General features: G+C 42.8%; 1 protein-coding gene across 2 annotated transcripts in view; it reads left to right on the forward strand.

Moving 5' to 3' along the window:
* The first annotated feature begins 352 nt into the window (after positions 1-352).
* The window catches only part of PCDH9 (protocadherin 9), an 81,109-nt gene continuing 58,084 nt past the window's right edge, over positions 353-23,377 (forward strand). Inside the window, exons 1-2 of one of the 2 annotated variants that reach the window (XM_077297269.1) lie at positions 353-1,063; positions 1,785-4,953. In XM_077297269.1, the coding sequence (XP_077153384.1) occupies positions 1,918-4,953 (3,036 nt within the window). In that variant the 5' untranslated portion in view covers positions 353-1,063; positions 1,785-1,917. Of the gene's footprint in view, positions 1,064-1,784; positions 5,280-23,377 lie in introns of those variants that run through there. The other variant, XM_077297270.1, reaches the window with a different exon arrangement.

Below are 23,377 nucleotides of genomic sequence, written 5' to 3' on the forward strand. Positions count from 1 at the left end.
TATATACTATGCAGAGCCATGTATGTGTGGTATATATTATGCAGAGCCATGTATGTGCAGTATATACGATGCAGAGCTGTATGTGCAGTACACACTACGCACAGCCGTATATGAGAGCGGACCCCACCGCTCGGGCTCACGCCGCCACTTCTCCATCACCTGCTCCCGAGGACACGCTCCTATTGTGAAGCATCTACATAGCGCTCCCCCGGCAGCACAGCCCGCAGCCCGGCTCCTCCCGCGCATGTGACAGATCACATTGTCATGACGTCAGTTGCCTGTGTCCCTCTCAGCCACATACTCCGGGACGGCCAATCAGCGCGCAGTGGGCGGCTCCGCGCAGACGTCTCGCCCTCCCTTTGGGTTTATTGAGAGTTATAACAAGAAATCCAGTTCAGAGGGAAAACGAGAGAGGGCGGGCGGTCATCGTCTGCAGCGGCGGTGCACGGACGGCGCGCGGCTCTCCGCCTCCTCACACATCCGTTTGGGAATGGTACAACTCTCTCCTCCAGCAGACGCTCGCTCCTCACTCTGACGCCTTCCAAGTTGCGGACTCGCCGCTCCGTCTTGCTCGCCGCTCCGTCCTGCTCGCTGCCCCGTCCTGCTGGCTGCCGGCGGCTCCACGGTGATCAGCCGCTGCTGATGGGAAATACAAGTGGCTGCATTCCTCCGCACGTCCTCACGATCTGCAGCCATGGATCATACTGCGACCGGTGCCGGCGGAGGGAATGATGCAGCCTGCAGGTTGTCTACGGCTGGAAGTTAGCATGGTTGCCGCTGGGTTGGTCCCGTGTTGTGCCGGAGCTGCCGGAGCACATCCCTGAGCGCTGGAGCCGCCGGATGCAGAGGCGCTTAGTGCCGGCACAGTCTCTCCGAGGAGGATCGCTCCCGTCATCTGCCCTAGCAGAGCCTCTCCTGCTTTACCTGCCCCAGTATTAGCTCCAGCCCGCAGATGTGACCGTCACCCGAGCAGCAGACTGCGTCTCTCCACCACAAGCACCATCCATGTCCTGACGCTTCTCCCGGCTCATCAGGAGAACTTGCCTCTGGACGCGGAAGCCTTGTAAGTTGTGCAGCCTTTATTAAGTGAGAGTTGGCAGATTCGCAGTGATGCAGGTATTGCTAGCAGGGGCTGGTGTCAGGCGAGGGCTTGGTGCAGCCTCCTCTCTGCTCCTGGCAGGCTGGGGGAAAACTGGGGGACTCTACAGCACAGATTAGACCTGGCAGCTGCCGGGGACCGGGGAGGACCTGGGATGTCACTGGCACCAGAGAGAGATGCAGGATGCCCATGGTACAGCAGACAGAGGGAGATCAGGGGGTACAGGAGTGGGGGTGGCACGCGGGGTCCAGGGTGCTGGTGTAGGGGGAGATCTGGGGGATTCATGAGTGGGCAGAACATTCTGCCTCATATAAAATAGAGGGGTCGCATGCGGGGTCCAGGATGCTGGTGTAGGGGGAGATTAGGGTGATCCATGTGTGGGGAGAACATTCTGCCTGATGAGCAGGGGGTGGCATGCGGGGTCCAGGATGCTGGTGTAGGGGGAGATTAGGGTGATCCATGTGTGGGGAGAGCATTCTGCCTGATGAGCAGGGGGTGGCATGCGGGGTCCAGGATGCTGGTGCCGGTGGAGTAGAAGGTCTCATGTTGCAGATGTTGGGAGTTGTGCTGGAGCAGCCACTTAGTGCATGCATACTAATGAGGCGCTGTGCAGGAGAATGCCTATATGTACTTAGATCTGCTTAAATGCTCCAAATCTGATTGTTTTGTGTGATTGTGTTGACAGCTGCTGGCTCCAATTAGAAATGAGATGTAAGGCATCTTGCAGTCCATGCACGCCTCCTCTTGCAAATCGGCACCATTCCTCAGTGACAACCCTTAAATCCTAAAATCCAAGAAAACAAAGGAAGCACATTATCATGGACCTAAGGGATTTTTACCTGTTGGCTGCTCTTATTGCCTGCTTAAGGCTGGATTCTGCAATTGCCCAAGAACTTATTTACACCATAAGAGAGGAACTGCCTGAAAATGTACCGATTGGAAACATACCAAAGGACCTGAATATCTCCCATATCAATGCTGCCACTGGGACCAGCAACAGCCTTGTGTACAGACTGGTTTCTAAAGCAGGTGACTCTCCTTTGGTCAAGGTGTCCAGCACCACCGGAGAGATCTTCACAACGTCCACCAGGATAGACAGAGAGAAGCTCTGCGCCGGATCTTCTCTGGCTGATGAAAATGAATGTTTCTTTGAACTTGAAGTGGTCATTCTCCCTAATGACTTTTTCAGGCTTATCAAGATCAAAATAATCGTCACAGATACCAATGATAATGCTCCTATGTTCCCATCAACTGTGATTAATATCTCTATTCCTGAGAATACTCTGATAAACAGTCGATTCCCAATTCCATCAGCAGTGGACCCTGACACAGGCTTCAATGGAGTGCAACACTATGGACTGTTAAATGGCCAAAGTGTCTTTGGACTGGATATAGTGGAGACACCCGAGGGCGAGAAGTGGCCACAACTCATAGTGCAGCAGGTCCTGGATAGGGAGCAGAAAGATACTTATGTCATGAAGATTAAAGTTGAGGATGGTGGAAACCCTCAAAAATCCAGCACTGCTATCCTCCAAGTCACAGTAAGTGATGTGAATGACAACAAACCAGTATTTAAAGAGAGTCAAATAGAGGTGCACATCCCCGAAAATGCTCCCATAGGGACCTCTGTCATTCAGTTGCATGCAACAGATGCTGACATAGGTAGTAATGCTGAAATCAAATACATTTATGGTGCCCAAGTGACATCTGCTACCAAAAGACTGTTTGCTTTAAATAATACTACGGGATTAATTACAGTTCAGAGACCGTTAGACAGGGAAGACACTGCTGTTCACAAGTTAACTGTCCTAGCTACAGATGGTAGCTCCACACCTGCAAGGGCAACAGTTACCATTAATGTGACTGATGTGAATGACAACCCCCCTAACATTGATCTCAGGTATATTATAAGCCCCATCAATGGAACGGTGTATTTATCGGAGAAAGACCCAACCAACACTAAGATTGCTCTAATCACAGTGTCAGACAAAGACACCGATGTAAACAGCAAGGTCATCTGCTTTATTGAAAGAGAAGTCCCCTTTCACCTGAAGGCTGTGTATGATAACCAGTACCTGCTAGAGACCTCTTCATTGTTGGACTATGAGGGCACCAAAGAATACAGTTTTAAAATAGTTGCAGCCGACACTGGCAAGCCAAGTCTCAACCAGACAGCCTTGGTGAGAGTGGAGCTAGAGGATGAGAATGACAATCCTCCAATTTTTACCCAGCCTGTAATTGAGCTATCAGTGTCTGAAAACAACCGCAGAGGTCTATACTTAACTACTATCAGTGCCACAGATGAAGACAGTGGGAAGAACGCAGACATTGTTTATCAGCTTGGCCCTAATGCTTCTTTCTTCGATCTGGACCGGAAAACTGGAGTTTTGACAGCCTCCAGAGTTTTTGATAGAGAGGAACAGGAACGTTTCATTTTCACGGTCACGGCCAGAGACAATGGTACTCCACCACTTCAGAGCCAAGCGGCCGTCATTGTGACTGTCCTAGACGAAAATGACAACAGTCCGAAGTTTACACACAACCACTTTCAATTCTTTGTATCGGAGAACTTACCAAAGTACAGTACGGTGGGGGTGATAACAGCTACGGACTCAGACGCAGGAGAAAACAAAGCCGTCACACTCTCAATACTTAGTGACAATGAAAATTTTGTCCTGGATCCATATTCTGGTTTGATTAAGTCTAATGTGTCCTTTGACCGAGAGCAACAAAGTTCTTACACATTTGATGTCAAAGCCGTTGATGGAGGACAGACTCCACGTTCCTCCACGGCCAAAGTAACAATCAATATAATGGATGCTAATGATAATAGCCCTGTAGTTATCTACCCTCCATCCAATACATCATTTAAGCTGGTGCCTCTTTCAGCCATTCCAGGCTCGGTGGTTGCAGAGGTGTTTGCCGTTGATATTGACACTGGCATGAATGCTGAATTAAAATACACCATTGTTAGTGGGAACAACAAAGGACTGTTTCGAATAGATCCAGTGACAGGCAACATTACCCTTGAAGAGAAGCCTTCTACAACAGATATAGGCCTGCACCGACTCGTGGTCAACATAAGTGACTTAGGATATCCCAAGCCTTTGCACACTCTGGTACTTGTGTTTTTATACGTCAATGAGACAGCTGGGAATGCCTCCTACATTTACGATTTGATCCGCAGGACTATGGAAACTCCTTTAGACAGAAATATTGGAGATAGCAGTCAGCCCTACCAAAACGAGGATTACCTGACAATTATGATTGCCATAGTGGCCGGTGCCATGGTGGTGATTGTCGTCATCTTCGTGACTGTTCTTGTTCGATGTCGGCATGTGTCAAGGTTTAAAGCTGCCCAGAGGAGCAAACAAGGAGCAGAGTGGATGTCACCAAATCAGGAAAGCAAGCAGAACAAGAAAAAGAAAAGGAAGAAAAGAAAGTCTCCTAAAAGTTCTCTGCTGAACTTTGTAACGATTGAGGAATCTAAACCTGATGATACTGGTCATGAACCGATCAACGGGACGATTAGTCTTCCAGCCGAGCTGGAGGAACAAGGGATGGGACGCTTTGATTGGGGTACAGCTCCTCCAACCACCTTCAAGCCTAACAGCCCTGACCTAGCTAAGCATTACAAATCTGCCTCTCCGCAGTCTGCTTTTCATCTTAAAGCAGATACTCCGGTGTCGGTGAAAAAGCATCATGTGATTCAGGAACTCCCTTTGGACAACACCTTTGTGGGGGGTTGTGATACCCTCTCCAAACGCTCTTCCACTAGTTCAGATCACTTCAGTGCCTCAGAGTGCAGCTCCCAGGGAGGCTTCAAGACTAAAGGTCCTTTACACACCAGACAGGTAAATGAGCACTTTTACTGGTCTATAAGTACTGCATACAAGTGCCCAATCAACCAGTATTAAAGTGCCAGTATGTCTTCATGCGCTCTTCTTTGGCTTGCTCATGTTACCTAGAGGGAAAAAAAATCAACCCCTTTAACTTTTTGATTTCATTTTCACTGAGTCTTGGCTGATGTTGAAGGGCTCAGAGATCCGGAATATATATGCATATATATGTCTGTGCATATATAATTATGTATATTCTTGATTGTACTGTACCATATATGTGCATGTTAAATGTCACAAATCCCACTGTAACATTTTACACGACAATAGTAATAAAAAGTAAAAAAAAAAAATCCTTGGACTTGCTAACACCACAATACCTATGTCACCTATGTTCCACTGTGCAGCCTTCAGAGGACTGGATTATAAAAAAAATAAATCCATGGACATAAATAATATGGCCTAAAAAGGGGTTAACTTTTTTTTTACTCTTGCTAGAAAATATGTTGATATATTGTTGTATTTTACAAATCTAATTGTGAGAAGATGCATGACTGGGTGCAATTCACATCTTTTTTTCTTTAAATATATGTGTCAAGGAGGCTAATGGCATGATAGTGAACACATGCTTGCCCCGAAATCTGCGTTCTGTGTGCATTTCTGCGTCTCGTGCCTTTGCTAGTATCCCTAGCTGCACAGTAGTAATTTTATGGCCTACAAATATCTTTCCAGAATTCTATCATTGTCCATAATTGTTATTTTTCGATGTGTCTAGATAAATCTGTACGTCATGGTCTTTATGCCAGTACATAGGGTCCTTTGTGTTGAGCACCACAAGAGCTATGTTGAATGTCCGAGTGCACAGGGTCATAGATATGAATTGCCCCCATGGTTCCCATTATGTCATACTGAAAAGTTTCCTTAGACTGTCCTAGAAGTGTGTAGGTTCTGGTATCAATGAGTAGATGCTGTTTTATGCTTATTCTTCTAAAGCAAACTTTGAGGAAATGGATTTATTCAAATAATTAGAGCAAAATTATGCAGAACAAAATCAATCCATTGTAAATATTTCTTCATCTAAGTAAAGGAAAAGCAATCTGTCAAAGCTCATTTTAGCTGTGAAATTTGCCATCTAAAGAGGGATTAGCGAGCAGGGAAAGTCATATTTTACAAAATCCAGCATTAGCTTTCAGTCCAATAATTCCCCACTAATAAAGATTTAAATGCAGAGCTGTCTAATTTATTTCATTGAGACTTGTCTGTTGCCTCTAAATGAGAGTGCCGGAACGGCCTGTAGATGGCAGTAAGGCTCTATGTGGCTCGGCTGGCGCCCTGCCAAGCCTGCAGTATATTAGAGATGGGGGGGAGGAATGGATCACACTGACTGCAGCCAAAGAAACCTTTTATTTAATGACAGTTGCACTGGAGCGACCAGTCCTTGGGTTTGTAAAGCAGATCCAGGATGGATAGGGAGTGCTGCACCGACGTCCTGAGCGTCAGCTCATGTCCCCAAGAAGTCATGGAACTTCTGGCGTTGGGCCTCAACAATTGGGAAAGTTTCACATGTGGAGAGTTGGAGGCAAATAGCACAGTGTGGTGCACAGCTGCCTGAGCCATGTGAACGTCATGCACAATAAATATATATATATATATATATATATATATATATATATATATATATATATATATATATATATAGTATCTCCAACAAAGTGAAAAAGTAAGATATTGTTACGTAAGTGATCCTTAATTTTTTGCTATTTTGCATGTGCCGACTAATTATATATATATATATATATATATATATATATATATATATATATATATATATATATATATATATATATATATATATATATATATATATATATATATATATATTAGTCGGCACATGCAAAATAGCAAAAAATTAAGGATCCTTTATGCAACATCTCACTTTTTCCCTTGGTTGGATTTTTTATATCTGTGATAGGAGGCTTTGCCAGTTTCCTTTGGGGAGATTTGCACCCATTTAGGCAGTGCTGCAGTTTTTCTGGATATATATATATATATATATATATATATATATATATATATATATATATATATATATATATATATATATTCAATCACAAGTATGTGGTGGATAATGTTGGCTTGAATTCTGAAGATTTGCTTTGATTTGATTGTAATATTCTCCCAGCGGCAAATAAAAGGAAAAAAATAAATAAATGCCCCAAAGCTACAGCTGAGCATATACACAAATAAGTTCCAAACATATTTTTGCTCCATAATTGATGCCATCTCAGCCGAGCACTCCCTTCGTAGGCGCGGGTACTCACCTGGCACAACAGGAATGGTCTGAAATATTGATGGCACTTTGTGTCTGCTGCACATGAAGCCCTCTCGGCCACTTTGGGCTACATTTGCAGCTCTTCATCCCTTAGTACAGGAGGTAGCAGATCTCTCATTTGCATCAGATCTCCCCCCGTCTTCTCTCTGTACTGTCTAATATCAGGCTTGCTTTGTAGGCGGCCGTGTTCTTGTAGCTGGAGGCTTTACAGTAAGCTGCTTATTGCCCTCCCGTAAGTCACTTGTGACAATTGGGGAATTAGTTTCCTGCCCCCGGTGAATATTCTTGGTTATGGAAAACAGATGTGAAATATATGAACCAGTGACCAATCTATCCAGCAGATTTCTGATCTCACTCTATGCTTTAGCTGTTAGTTTGGGTCCTAGGAGAGTGACATCTAGTTGTGGCCGCTGCTGTGTATATGTGTCTTGTGCAAAACTTGTGGATTATTTAGAAAACATACACATAAAAATAAACAATAAAACCTCCCAAAATTGCTTTATGAAGTGGTCTTCAAGATGGATGGGTGGTGGTCTTCTCAGTAAAGATGGTCAGTATACATAATATAGGGGGGTATGGATATAATGGTGGTCTCACTAAAGATCAGTATACATTACATAGGGGGTCTGGATATAACAGTGGTCTCACTAAAGATGGTCAGTATACATAATATAGGGGGTCTGGATATAACTGGTCTCACTAAAGATGGTCAGTATACATAACATATGGGGGTCTGGATATAACGATGGTCTCACTAAAGATGGTCAGTATACATAACATATGGGGGTCTGGATATAACGATGGTCTCACTAAAGATGGTCAGTATACATAATATAGGGGGGTCTAGATATGAGGGTAATCTCACTAAAGATGGTCAGTATACATAACAGGGGGGTCTGGATATGAGGGTGGTCTTCTCAAAGAGGTTTAATTGTATATATACGTTTTATTGCTTATATGATTTGGGCAATATTGTAGCAGAGCTGAGTGTGACATTCGGTACAAGTCATTGTTCTACGTTAATATGATGCCAGTCATTTTCCATCCCTGGATTACAGTTTCAATGCAATGGGGTATTACACGTACCCATAAGAATCATGGCTTAATCAGTTCTACTACATTTATAGTGTAAATATTGCTCATATTGATTTGTGCTGTACAAAAAAAACCTATTCTATATTTGTAATCAAATCCTCTACGAAAGAAAATATAGCACAATTTATTAAATTACATGACGAGAAAAGGAAAATGACAGACCTACAACTGTTTTACTTCCTGTAATTCTGCAGTCGAGTTGTAGAACGCCACAATGGAAAATGCACTTATCCCCCCCCATGCTCTTGTTGCTATGAATGAGGGGGATTTCACTATGTCGGGAGCTGTAAAGTGAAACGTGCCTGTGTGGTATAGCTGGATGTGTGGAACTGGATTAGCATAATCCCTTCTGGGATGTCAGGCCCTTGGTATTTAGGAGGTTAACAGTTACTGCTGATCTGAAAAATAGCAAGTTATATGTAACTGTCAGTAATTGTTATTTGTTTTTAGTCTGAAGTGCCAGCGAGTTCACAGGTTCACAAAGCTAAAATAAATTGCCTTTTTAATACTATAATTCTATTTGTTAATGTAGGAAAATGTCATCTGTAACAGCTCCGCACCGTCCTGCTTTAAACATAGGTGACACATTGTAAATTGAATGATGAAAGTGTTTCAAATAATAATTTATTTTTGCATGCAAAACAGTCTGGCTCATTATTTTTCAAAAATGTTGCCATTTTAGTTTATTTTAAAGAACATTTTCTGAAGGTAAATGCAAGGTCACTGTATGAGCTGATTAGCATATCTTTTATGTTATGAACTAGACAATGTAACATTACCCGGCTTCATGTAAGAGGCCGTGTCACAAAATTAAAGGATAAAGGTGCCGCTTTTAGTTAAAGGGGTTTCCAGGACTCTACGTGAGAATGTCAGGGTCTCATTGCCCCCTTAAGATTACCCATAAAGTGGAGCACTGCATTCCCTTCATTATTTACCAGCACAGTACCAGATGTTTTGCAGTGGCTGTGTCTGGTGCTACAACTTGCTGCCTGGTCCCATTCAAGTGAATGGGACTGGACTGCAATGCGAGGTCCCGCTACTACTGCAATGCGAGGTCCCGCTACTACTGCAATGCGAAGTCCCGCTACTACTGCAATGCGAGGTCCCGCTACTACTGCAATGCGAGGTCCCGCTACTACTGCAATGCGAGGTCCGCTACTACTGCAATGCGAGGTCCGCTACTACTGCAATGCGAGGTCCCGCTACTACTGCAATGTGAGGTCCCGCTACTACTGCAATGCGAGGCCCCGCTACTACTGCAATGCGAGGCCCTGCTACTACTGCAATGTGAGGCCCCGCTACTACTGCAATGCGAGGTCCGCTACTACTGCAATGCGAGGTCCCGCTACTACTGCAATGCGAGGTCCCGCTACTACTGCAATGTGAGGTCCCGCTACTACTGCAATGCACGGCCCCGCTACTACTGCAATGCGAGGTCCTGCTACTACTGCAATGTGAGGCCCCGCTACTACTGCAATGCGAGGTCCCGATACTACTGCAATGCGAGGCCCTGCTACTACTGCAATGCGAGGCCCTGCTACTACTGCAATGCGAGGCCCTGCTACTACTGCAATGTGAGGCCCCGCTACTACTGCAATGGGAGGTCCTGCTACTACTGCAATGTGAGGCCCCGCTACTACTGCAATGCGAGGTCCTGCTACTACTGCAATGTGAGGCCCCGCTACTACTGCAATGTGAGGCCCCGCTACTACTGCAATGTGAGGCCCCGCTACTACTGCAATGTGAGGCCCCACTACTACTGCAATGCGAGGTCCTGCTACTACTGCAATGTGAGGCCCCGCTACTACTGCAATGCGAGGTCCCGATACTACTGCAATGCGAGGCCCTGCTACTATTGCAATGCGAGGCCCTGCTACTACTGCAATGCTAGGCCCTGCTACTACTGCAATGCGAGGCCCTGCTACTACTGCAATGCGAGGCCCTGCTACTACTGCAATGCGAGGCCCTGCTACTACTGCAATGCGAGGCCCTGCTACTACTGCAATGCGAGGACCGGCTACTACTGCAATGTGAGGCTCCGTTACTATTGCGATGCGAGGCCCCGCTACTACTGCAATGTGAGGCCCCGCTACTACTGCAATGGGAGGTCCTGCTACTACTGCAATGTGAGGCCCCGCTACTACTGCAATGCGAGGTCCTGCTACTACTGCAATGTGAGGCCCCGCTACTACTGCAATGCGAGGTCCCGATACTACTGCAATGCGAGGCCCTGCTACTACTGCAATGCGAGGCCCTGCTACTACTGCAATGCGAGGCCCTGCTACTACTGCAATGCGAGGCCCTGCTACTACTGCAATGCGAGGACCGGCTACTACTGCAATGTGAGGCTCCGTTACTATTGCGATGCGAGGCCCCGCTACTACAATATCAACCAGACCATTATATCAGCTGATTGACGAGGGTGTGGGAAATCTTTGCCAACTTATCTGATTTGACCTTTTCTAAAGATAGGCCTTCAATATCAAAGTCTCTTAAAACTTTTAAAAGGGAACCTGTTAGCTGATTCATTCATACTGACTAAATCATGGGCAGCATGAATAAAAGCCTGGCTGTACGATTGCAGCTTGGTATATTTTTCACTGAAACGCCCCAGATTCTCAGACAAAATATAGATAGTAGATCTGGCCAGGGATCACAGAGAGAGTGACTATGCTGGTCCAGTGCCCCGCTTACCCCCAACTGTCTTCTCCCTGCGCTGCTCCAGTTGATTGACAGGTGTCTCACTATGGGTTAGATCTGTCAATCACCTGGAATGATACAGGGAAAAAGCCGATAATGGTTAAAGCCAATTGGTGAGTCTTCTAACTATATTTTCTCTGAAATGTCAACTAACCTCCCAACTGTCTTCTCCCCACACCTCTCTAGGCGATTGACAGGTCTCTTGCTCCATGGGAGAGACTTCCCATGGAGCACTAAACTAGTTTCATCTCTCCCATATCTTCTAAGTAGATTTTCCCTGAAATACCAATCATGCAGCCATGGCTCTGACTCGTGCTGCCCATGACTTGGACAACATAAATCCGCTGTCAGGTTCCCTTTAACAAATAATTTCAGTAGAACTACATAGAAATGACTCACATTATCGTTATGTTAGCACTAATACTCACATCAGTAGTAGAAGCAGTACTGTGACACCCAAGTAGGGATTTCGGGACTGGCATATTCCCCATCCGGATGCTGTGCATCTGTCGGCTAACTCCTGTGTATGGCATGCTGTGGACTGCCAAAGCCTAAAGCCGAGGCGGACACAAATACTGATTTATCCCAGGTTCACTGTGCCATTTTTGTCACTTTAGTGCAACTGATCCAAACGTATTGGACAACTGCCTGAAAAGATAAGCTACATTTTGTCAATTCATTTGTCAAACCGTATGAGAAAACAGAACAGAAGGTCATGAGATGAAAAATGGCTCCATTGTGATTTATAGTGATCCATTTCTTTCTTGCTAAATTTAATAACAAACGATAGCAAATCTGATGGAAAACCGATCTCACTTTTGTGCGCTGACCTTAAAGGAGTTTTCTGGGAATTTTTTTTAAGTGAGAAAAGAGTATGGAGTCTTCTAAAATAAAGAAATCAACCTTACCGATTGAATCCCTGTGGCTAAGATATGCCGTCCATCATTCCCATGGGTTATGCAAGCAATCACTGTCCTCAGAAGGGATGTTTGCATGTATGGGAGCACGAACACTTAGGCCAAAAAATTAGCTGCAGAGAACAAGTGATCATGGTGGGATGTCAGTAGTGCACTGGGGACCATCATTGAGATGTACACTATCATTGGGGGCCGCTGGAGCAGCAGGGTAATAATGGTTATGTCTATATTTTCCAATATTCCCTTGTTTTTCCCTTCACCGGTGGTCTTGTCCCCTCCATTTAAAAGCTATTCTGAGAATAAAGGGGTCCCAGTTCCGTGCTGAGCTCAGCTGTTATCTGATTGAAGCAGCCAGGTTGTCTTCTGTTTTTTTTTTTGTTTTTTGTTTTTTTTCTTCTGGATTTCTGTATGAGAAACAAAACTTTTCCCTGTGCTCATTGAAACCACTTGGCTGACCTTGTAATACGTCAGGGAGCCAGGGAATCTTGAGGGAGAATGCTTTTTCCAGCAGGGTAAGGAGATACCTACAGTACATCCACAGACCCTAAATTGACATAGGAACAGTACAAAAGCCTAGAAAATAATCATAACAAAGTAGATGTAGGCCATAACATGAATTTAATATGAATAAAATTAGCATTTTTTTTAATTGATCCACTGTATATCTCGTTTTAATTGATTTTAGCCTAAATAAAGGGGTTTTCAGGGCAGTGGCTTATTTTAAGCAGGTATCATGCTGAATCCTAAGTCTAGGGTCACACCACTGTATTTTCTCTCATCCAAGATAATATGGCTGACTATGCTAATCACACTCTGATCACATTGTGATCTGATATTCTCAGATGAAGAGAAGATGGAAAAAATGTGTCCATTTTCTCCATTCTGTGAATATCGCACTGCACTCAAACGTCATCTGAGTGCAGGCTGATGTTTTCCACCGACTCATTGACTTGCATGGCCAAGAGCGATCCGAAAATCAGATAAAACTCGGGCATGCATTGATTTTTGTTTTTTTTCTCTCGGATAGGCTGTGTCCAAGGAAAAAAATTAGATGGCCCCATAGAGTGTGCTTCATAGAAGTAAGTAATCATTTTATAGGGGTCAGAAATATCAAGCAGAGCTGTTAAGATTTGGCAAGATACAGCGTCTGCCAAAAAATAAGTCTGGCCCAGAAAATACTTTTATAGCTGCAGGGGTCTCGTTACAATCGAAAACTGCAGCAGTCTTGTGAGTGCGGTCATCAGATTGCTTCCCTGCGCAGTCACTACATTTTGTGGGGAAACGGTTATTTCTCGCAGATGATGGTAATGGCAGCACAGTTTTGATGGTGAGCAGCGGGTTCCCTGTACATTCAAGTGTTCATATAGAGAAACAATGTAGGAGCATAGTAGCAAAGAGCTGCTGACATTTTTGGACGCTCCGTGTGAACGCAGCCTTCCAGTGAAGTGACAAGTGTATTATTTCCATCAGTTCTTAAGCAGGCCTGATTACTCAAGATGGCAGGACCATATCATAACTGTCGGCCAATAGATATTTCTTTTGAGAGAACCTTCTCATTGATTTTCTATAGGAAACCTTCTTCCAGACTTCCAATGGGCACAACCTATAGGGCATATACATTAGTGAGAGCGATTGACTCCTAGGGTTATCCTGAATGAGTAGATCCTCTTAGGGTAGTTTTCCGCACTGTTTTCTGCTTTTTTCTTACTGTTTCTTTTTTATTGTAATTATTTTGCAGTGGACAATGTGCCTTGCTACTATATGAGAATTCTGGGTTGCTGTTATGCAAATGAGGGTTTTTATAGAAATAGTTCTTTGAATATTTTATGTTTTTTTTCCATTAAAACTGATACCAAATTGACTACTAAGCATGTTAAACCAAGTCTGGACCTGGCCTCGCAAAGATTTCCTAAAATTTAGCAATGACATTATTAAGACAGTATCGTTTCCTGTGTTCTATGTCTATTTTACTACAAATGTCAAGGTTAATTCAAGTGAACTTTAATGGGAATCTGTCTCCATTTTTTGATATGTCATTTGGGAGTAACATGATGTAGAGACAGAGAGCCTGATTTCAGTGATGTATCATTTATTTTACTGGCTGTAGCAGTTTTGAATAAAAACGGATTTACCGTCTGCAGATCTACCAGTGGTCTGAATGCTGAGCTCTGTATAACTCCGCCCACACCACTGATTGGTAGATTTCTGAGTACATTGCATAAGCAGAGCAGAGAGCTGCCAATCAATGGTGGGGGGCGGGGTCGGAGTACCTGGCAGTAGGCCAAGTAGTCACATAGTGATAATCTCATACTGATAAAATAGTGAATTTTATAAAAAACACACTACGCAGCCCATTAAGTGACACATCGCTGGAATCAGGGTCACTGCCTCTACATTATGCTACTCTCAGATTAGGCAGAAAAAAACCTGGTTATAGATTCCCTTTAAAAGTATGTTCTGATGTGGCCGATTTGTTACAGAAAATACCATATATCTTAAGCAGGGTTGTTCCTTCATATGCATTGGACAGTTGTTGTCATTTCTGTAACAAGTCTTCTACGTGCGAGCTTACCCTAAACCATTTGACAGGTGCTATTGTAAATGTTTCTGTATTGTACATTTTCCTGTAACAAGTAAAAAGCACTATGTAACCACACAATAGTATAAAAATATTGTACAATTTGCATAAAAGTAAATTTTTATATTGGTAGTAATATCCAAAAAGTGTCTATTTATTTATTTATTTATTTGTTTGATTTTGTTTTTTATGACATTTGGTAGAATAAAATAAAATTTTAATGAAAACTAAATTCTTCATGTACATTTGTGTGACTGAATATCCACAAACCAAACAAAAATATGACATTGGTATTAAATGCTTAAGAAAACAATGCCGGCTTAAAGGGGATGTTCTGTGGGACATTATGATAGATAACTTAGGTCTCATTTAAACATCGTTTTTTGGGGGTGCAGGGGTTTGAGTACTGGAGAATACGGACTGTTTTTCACCTGGGTGCTGCCTTCAGTTATCGTTCCTTTTGACGCATAAATGGCATCCAAATTTTTCACGGACACTTTCAATACAATTAAAGAGTTTGATTTGCAAATTCATTCAAAAACAGACATGTCACAAAAAGAAATGGACATGTGATATTGCCTACAGACTATGGATGCGTATTCTATAGAGATATAACACATAAATGAAATCTAGAGGTTTGAGTGAGACCTTATTCTTAGGATAGCTAGTCAATCATTCAATATAAGATTGGTGCAGTTCTCATTCCTGGTACCCCCTTGATCAGCTAAGTAAAGGGGCTACAACTAGTGGTGAGCGAGTATGCTCGTTACTCGGGTTTCTCCGAGCATGCTCGGGTGGTCTCCGAGTATTTCAGCATGCTCGGAGATTTAGTTTATGTTGACGCTGCTGCATGAGCAGCTAGACAGCTTGAATACATGTGGGGGTTGCCTGTTTTTAGGGATTCCCACATGTATTCAAGCTGTCTAATAGCCGCAAATCATGCAGCTGCGTCAACATAAACTAAATCTCCGAGCATGCCAAAATACTCAGAGACCATCCGAGCATGCTCGGAGAAGCTCGAGCATACTCACTCATCACTAGCTACAACCTCTTATTTTTTCACATCTCCATACACTTTATCATGGCTTTTTCTGGTATTGCAGCCTACTGCTCCAACCTATTTGGATCAAACTTGGCTGCAATACCAGGTATGGACACTACAAGTTATATATGGCGCTGTTCTGGTACAAAAAAAGTTGAGTCCACAGTTCCCCACAGTCATGTGGCGACTTTAGCTGATTTGTGGAGTTCTAGGAGTCTGACTTCCACCAATTTCATAGGTTATTCATCAATATTAAAATTCCAGAAAGACCCTTAAAGTAGAAATCCGATCTACGGCCTACTAGACTATAAACGTCATTTACTTAACATATTTATATTTTTCTTGTTCGTATAATTTGGTTACATACCTGATGCATGTCATATAAACCAATCCCAGCCCTCACACTTAGCTGTGGTCCCTGAGAACTGTACCTAGTTTGGCTCCATTTATTTAGAATTCATATTATATTATGATATAGTAAAAATATCTTCCCTCCTGGGAACCACGTTGTGTGTGTGACCTGAAGAAATACTGATTTGGTTCCTATATCCAGTATGGGCACCATTGTTATACTGTGGCTTTTGAGTCTAGCAAGGTACCAAACCACAGGCCTGGCTGCCGTATACCCAAAATGCTGACCCCCAGTTGACATTTTACTGAATACATTGAGTATTAAACTATGTATTATTATTATTATTAATAAAGTATATTGGAGAATTACTGTAATAAATGCAAGTATATATTGACAGCTCAACATTTAGGGATGAGCAGACCCGTGGAAGTTCAGGTTCTGGTACCCTACCCAAACTTTATTCCAATGTTCGGTTTGGGTACCCGAATTTTACCCGAACTTGAACCAGAACCCCTTTGACTGGAACTTTTGAGTGGAAAAATTCTCTCTCTTTTCTCTCTGTTGTCTCTCTCTTTTCTCTCTCTCACCACCAGACACTAACTGTCCGGTACGAACCCGAACTTTCAGGTTCTGGTTTGCTCATCTCTTCATAACTTGTAACACAGGGCGAGAATGAAGTGGTCCTACAGTATGATCTACATGTGCCCTGACAGGGACGAGCCGTGTGAGCACGAAGCTAATATGGCCACACATCGAGTCCTTACATAGTACTGTGCACTCTTTGTTTCACCATAAGGTCTTGCTGTACGGCCCATCATATGGATATAGTCTTCTAGGCAAGAAAACCTCTAAAAGTCCAATGGAGCACCTAGGTATATGATTGTGTATGACTCTCTAGAGGTCCTATATTGTGCGGGACTATAATCCCCCCACGTCAGTGACTTTTGCACCATGCCTGCTGCAGTGCCACATGTATAAGACGACATGTCTGCTGATCTCTGTAATGTAGAATAAGCCCCTCGAGAGCAGCCCGGGTGACAGCGGTCTTCAGGTATCACTGTACTATTAATAAGATATTTTTTTTTACATTATCAAGAAATGAATTATTTATTGCAGCCATTACTGACCTACTGCTTTTGGCCTCTGAAATCAGTCATATTTTTCATGTAAAATGAATGTATTAAAATTTAAAACCACCTTTGTATGGAATAAAAAGAAATGAACGTGTATGTCCTGAAATCCTAGAGAACTAAAAAAGTGAAGCGATATACTAGATGTCCCCTTGTTCTGAAATAGTCTATATATACTGCAGTTATCCAAATACATAGAATATAGGACATTTACATTTCTTAAAGGGACACTGTCATGTAAAATAACGCTATTAGCCTGCTGATATGGGGTTAGTCTGCAGGGTAAGGCTATGTGCCCACGTTGCAGAAATGCTGCGGAAATGTTCGCAGCATTTCCGCAACTCCCTGCCGTGGGTAAAATGCATGCGGAATTCGCATTCGTTTTCCCGCAAAACACAAGCGTTTTTAGCTTGCAGAATGCTTGCGTTTTACAAGCGATTTGAAGCATCGCTTGGAAAAGTGATTGACAGGTTGGTCACACTTGTCAAGCATAGTGCTTGACAAGTGTGACCAACTTTTTACTATTGATGCTGCCTATGCAGTATCAATAGTAAAAGATAGAATGTTAAACATATTAAAATAATAAAAAAATATGGTTATTCTCACCTTCCGATGGCCCCCAATCTCCTCAGTGACGCTCCCGGTAAGTTCCGTTCCCAAGGATGTTTTGCACGAAGGACCTTTATGACGTCACGGTCGCGTTACCGCGATGTCATCTCAGGTGATTTGCGCAATGCATCCCTGGGAACAGAAGCTGCCGCATGCAGCGCTGAGAGGCGGGAGGACTCCAGGGGCCATCAGAAGGTAAGTATATCCCTATTTTTTATTTTAATCCTTTTTTTTTTTACAGGGATATTGTACCCAGGGCCCGGAGGAGAGTCTCCTCTCCTTCAAACTGTGCATACCATCCGCACATGAAGCGCTCACTTTTCGCATGGTGGACATAGCCACATGCGTAAAGTGAGCGTTTCAATGCAATCCTATGTCGGCGGAATTGCCACGATTCCGCAGAAATAATCAACATGCTGCGGATTTTCCTGCTATGCGATTGCGCAGCGGGAAAATCCGCAGCATGGGCACAGCAACTGCGGAATCCCATAGGATTGCATGGGAATGCGTTTTTTAAGTGTTTCCGCTGCGGCAAAAAACGTGGCGAAACGCATATAAAACACAACATGGGCACACAGCCTAATAGCGTTCTGACACCATTCCATGCCAGCACTTAGAACCCCACTGATGAGAAAAAATTAACTTTCCCTCCCTGGCAGTGTTCGGTGTTCAATCACAGGTGTGGCTTGAGTCACTACTCTGTGTATAGCTAGCAATGGCTCTAACTATGCTTCCAGCACTGACTGACAGCCAGCTGATTTTTAAGGCCGGCTGTCAGTGAGTGTAGCGACACCCTCATGATTAGAAACCGAACGAGACCAGAGAGAATAATGTTAATTTCCTCCCGTCAGCGGGGGTCTTAGTGCTAGCGCCGAATGGCATCATAACACCATTAACCCCAAATCTGCAGGTTATTAGCATTTTTACGTGAGAGGTTCCTTTTACGTTTTCCCTAAAGGCTTAGCAGCACACATATATATTGTGTGTGTGTTTGTGTGGGAGAACCCAGGCTAATGTCAAATATGCTGTTTTTCTTTCAGTATGTAACAGATCAAAACTGGAAATGTGTATACTTTTCCAAATAATAACACCTAAACTAAACTTGACAATTAACAATCTATTTTTGCTGAAGGTGAGCCACACACAAAATGACCAAACATTTATTTGTCAAGATCAAAAGAAAAGTAGAAAACCCTCTCATACAGGAACAAATGTTAAGAGACCAGCAAAGTAGGATTCACCGGGATTGTTGGTGAGGGTGGTTGGTGATTTGCATACATGTGATCACGTGCTGGCTAAGGCCAGTTTCATAAATTTAGGGGAAAAACAGCCGCACTCAAAATTTGGATTTTCAAATGCATATCATGAGCAGACGTTTATTAGGGGTCACCACAGTAAGACATAAAGGTATCGAGGTAACGTTTCGACCCTAAGACGGGTCTTTTTCAAACCTCCCTGGAAAAGATAAGAGATACAAAAAATTAGACATTATGCAGGAAAAAAACCTTATACTACAAGAACATCCCAGTGCAAATATACACAGTGTCAGGTATAAACCAAAATCAATTATATACAATGACATATAATCAGTCCAGTATGTACACAGGTGGAAATATATACAGAATTATGCTAAAATATATATACAAACATGTACAAAAAATGTCCATGCAAATAAAGTTTTAGCCCCTAGAAGTAATGATTATGAATTGCGTATGCATAAAACAGATTTTGCCCTAATACAGCGGAACAGAAGGTAGCCAGCATCACATATGATCAATATACACACAAAGGTAAGACATATATGCTCTAATAGAAGTACAGAAGTGTAAACATGTAAAACTGACCTTGGGAGAAGATAATAAAAGCCTCAAAAGAATTCTTTTGAGGCTTTTATCTTAGTACACCTTCTCTATTCACAGCTCTCCTTTGGAGCATATCCTTGGCTGCTTCGTACTGCGGTTCTTCTCCCTTTTCGTATTATCTTCTCCCAAGGTCAGTTTTACATGTTTACACTTCCGTAATTCTATTAGAGCATATATTTCTTACCTTTGTGTGTATATTGATCATATGTGATGCTGGCTAGCTTCTGTTCCGCTGTATTAGGGCGAAATCTGTTTTATGCATACGCAATTCATAATCATTACTTCTAGGGGCTAAAACTTTATTTGCATGGACATTTTATGTACATGTTTGTATATATTTTAGCATAATCTTGTATATATTTCCACCTGTGTACATACTGGACTGATTATATGTCATTGTATATAATTGATTTTGGTTTATACCTGACACTGTGTATATTTGCATTGGGATGTTCTTGTAGTATAAGGTTTTTTCCTGCATAATGTCTAATTTTTTGTATCTCTTATCTTTTCCAGCGAGGTTTGAAAAAGACCCGTCTTAGGGTCGAAACGTTACCTCAATACCTTTATGTTTTACTGTGCTGACCCCTAATAAATGTCTGCTCATGATATGCATTTGAAAATCCAAATTTTGAGTGCGGCTGTTTTTTCCCTGAATTTATGATTTAGTTGGATTAATTCCAAGTTCAGCCTGCACCTGGCTCTTTCCTTTTTTCAGTGTGCACGCCATTACTTTACATAAGGTCAGTTTCACACGTCCTGATATGTCTGGTACCAGAAAAATCGGTACCGGAGATGTCAGTGTCCATGTGTGTAATACTTGCGGCGCACATGTGGCAACCATATGCCGCCTGTATGATGCATCAGTACCACACGGATGGGTGCCAAGGAAGAAGCGCTACCGTAAGCACTATTCACCGGTGCCAGATGCTGAAGATGGCTCGCATCATTCTCCCCTGCTCTGCTGGCGATCAGCGCGAGCAGGGGAGAATGATGAGAGTTGTATTTATGTAAGAACAATGACAGCAGGCAGCGGCTGATGGAACTATTACTCATCAGCATACGCCTGCTGCCACTAATAACAGTGACAGCAGGATTGGCTGATGGGAGTATTCATCAGTCGCTCCGGCACTGTAAATAAATATTAAACAAAAAAATGTCCTGGGTTCCCCTCTATTTTCTATAACCAGGCAGGCAAAACTCACAGCTGGGGGCTGCAACCCTCAGCTGTCAGCTTCAGCAAAGCTGGCTACCAAGAAAAGAGGTAGCCCCCTCCAGCCTAAAAATAGCAGCCCACAGTTGACCAGAAAAGGTGCATCTATTAAATGAGCCAATTATGGAGCTTTGCCTGGCTCTTCCCACTTGACCTGTAGCGGTAGCAAGTGGGGTTCATATTTGTGGGGTTGATGTCACCTTTGTATTGTCTGGTGACATCAAGCCCACGGCTTAGTAATGGAGAGGTGTCTATAAGACCCCTCTCCATTACTAATCCTATAGTTATATGATAAATAAAGACACAGCCCAAATAAAGTCCTTTATTAGAAATAAAACAAAACACAGTTCAACATAATATACACAGTTATACTCACCTAATGCCTAATTCCACTGAACAGTAATAAAACTAAACTAAAAAACAACACTATCCCTCACCTCTCCATCGTTCTGTCCCACTTAATCCATGTCTGATAGATAAATAGTTTTAAACCTGCACTGTGCCAAGATCCGACTGTCCAGGCTGAGAACCACTGGTGAGTGAGCTGTGTGAACTCACTGAGCTTGAACTGCAGTGAGCTCATCACTGGCTTTTTCCCACAGTACGAGGTCAAAGCAGCGCAGCCCTGCTGGGAACGCAGCCTCACTGACCAATCAATGATGCTGCGTTCTTAGCAGCTCATTCACCAGTGGCTCTTATAGACCCCTCTCCATTATTATTTAATTAATGCAAAGTGGAATGACGGGAATTCATAAAATGTTATTCTTACCACCTCAGTGTTGCAAATTGCTGAACAGGCCACTATAGAAGGCAGACTCTAAGGCCGTTATTCGGCCATAAATTGCCATGACAAGCATCGAGACCACACAATCATGATCTCAGTGTGCCAATGGGTTAAAGATGGAACCGCCACACTCTGTTAGCCATCTATGTGGTGTTGGAAATATCGGCATCTAAGTGGTTAAATGGCTATGGTTGGTGCCATCACCAATTGTAGTGTTAGCTATAGCGTACAGCTGACAGCTGCTGTTTTTTCACGCATCAAGGGATGCTGTTCTCATATCTCAGGTCTGTAAAAAGATGTATCGGTGGTCACTAAGAGGTAATATGACTATATGACATTGTTTTTATCAATCAGAGTCTACAAATGCCTAAACGTATTCTAGGTTATGATTCGGACTCCATTTTCTGGCATTTCCCCTTGAGAATACATAGAAAATGTGTGATAAATGTTCCATTTGCACCTTGCCACGATTTGTGAAGCAGCAAAGCTTCATCCCAAGTAAAGGTTCAAAAATCTCAGGTCTAGTCAGATTTATTCCTGTCTGTGAAATGCGCGGGGATCTGTCGTACTTTCAGCGCCCGACACTGCAATATTTTATCATTTCTGCTTTTGTTTCTTGGGTCAAGATGGCAATCTAGATTTTCGGGTTTATATTCTCAAACAAGCGCTGGAGCTAGCATTGGCCTGTCACTTTATATTTATAAATATCCAGGGAGGTAAGTTCAGGCCAAAGACAATTCTTTAGATATATATATTTCTTAACAACCGCACTCAAAAAAAATCACTGGTTAAGCAAGTGAATGTGAACTCTGGAAATGCACTGTAATCTTTCAAGCATTTGATAGGATTTAGCTTGAAATTGGAGATTTTCATTGTCCTTTGCACAACCAGTGCGTTCTAGGGATAATGACATTTAGTATTTGATTGGCAAAACGTACAGAGACGAGTCTGAAATATGTTCTCATATTGTCTACGTGAAGTAAGAGAGGATGCATGATGCAAAGTCTGATATATATATATATATATATATATATATATATATATATATATATATAATTTATTATTATTATTATTATTATTATTATTATTTGCTCTCAATTCAGCAATTCTGAAATTCAGAATCTTTGCTTGTAGCTGAATAATTTGCTGGAAAGGTAATATTACAAAGCTGTTTTGTTTTTCCAGAAGAATCTAAAACATAAATTTATAATCTATATTATGCATCTGTATTTTTAGGCTACACTGAGATCTACGTGGTAAATAGATTTATATAACAGTCGGGGTGCTCTCAGTGGCATAACTCTGGACCCTAAGGCAAGGTATCTGTAGCAGGATTCCTCGACTATCATTAATACAGATTATCATTAATACAGGCTTCCCTTATTTATTTTACTCACTTATATAGCGCCATTAATTCCACAGCGCTTTTAATACATTATCATCGCTGTCCCCATTGGGGCTCAGAATCTACATTCCCTATCAGTATGTCTTTGGAGTGTGGGAGGAAACCAGAGAACCCAGAGGAAACCCACGCAAATACGGGGAGAACATACAAACTCCTTGCAGATGTTGTCCTTGGTGGGATTTGAACCCAGGACCCAAGCGCTGCAGTGCTAACCACTGAGCCACCATGCTGCCTGTATGTAGAGGCCCTTTTGAGGCCCCTCTGGTTCACGGGACAATGCAAAAATCTGCCCCCCTATTGTCTTTTTCGATTATTATATATATTTTTTAATGAAATGCTTCGAACATGCTCACAGCAAATCTCAAACCTTGTAAATCTGTTTGCTCATATCAAGTACTGTACTTACCTGTTCCAACTGGA

Source organism: Ranitomeya variabilis, chromosome 3 (assembly GCF_051348905.1).
Source record: "Ranitomeya variabilis isolate aRanVar5 chromosome 3, aRanVar5.hap1, whole genome shotgun sequence".
Classification (NCBI taxonomy): Eukaryota; Metazoa; Chordata; class Amphibia; order Anura; family Dendrobatidae; genus Ranitomeya; species Ranitomeya variabilis.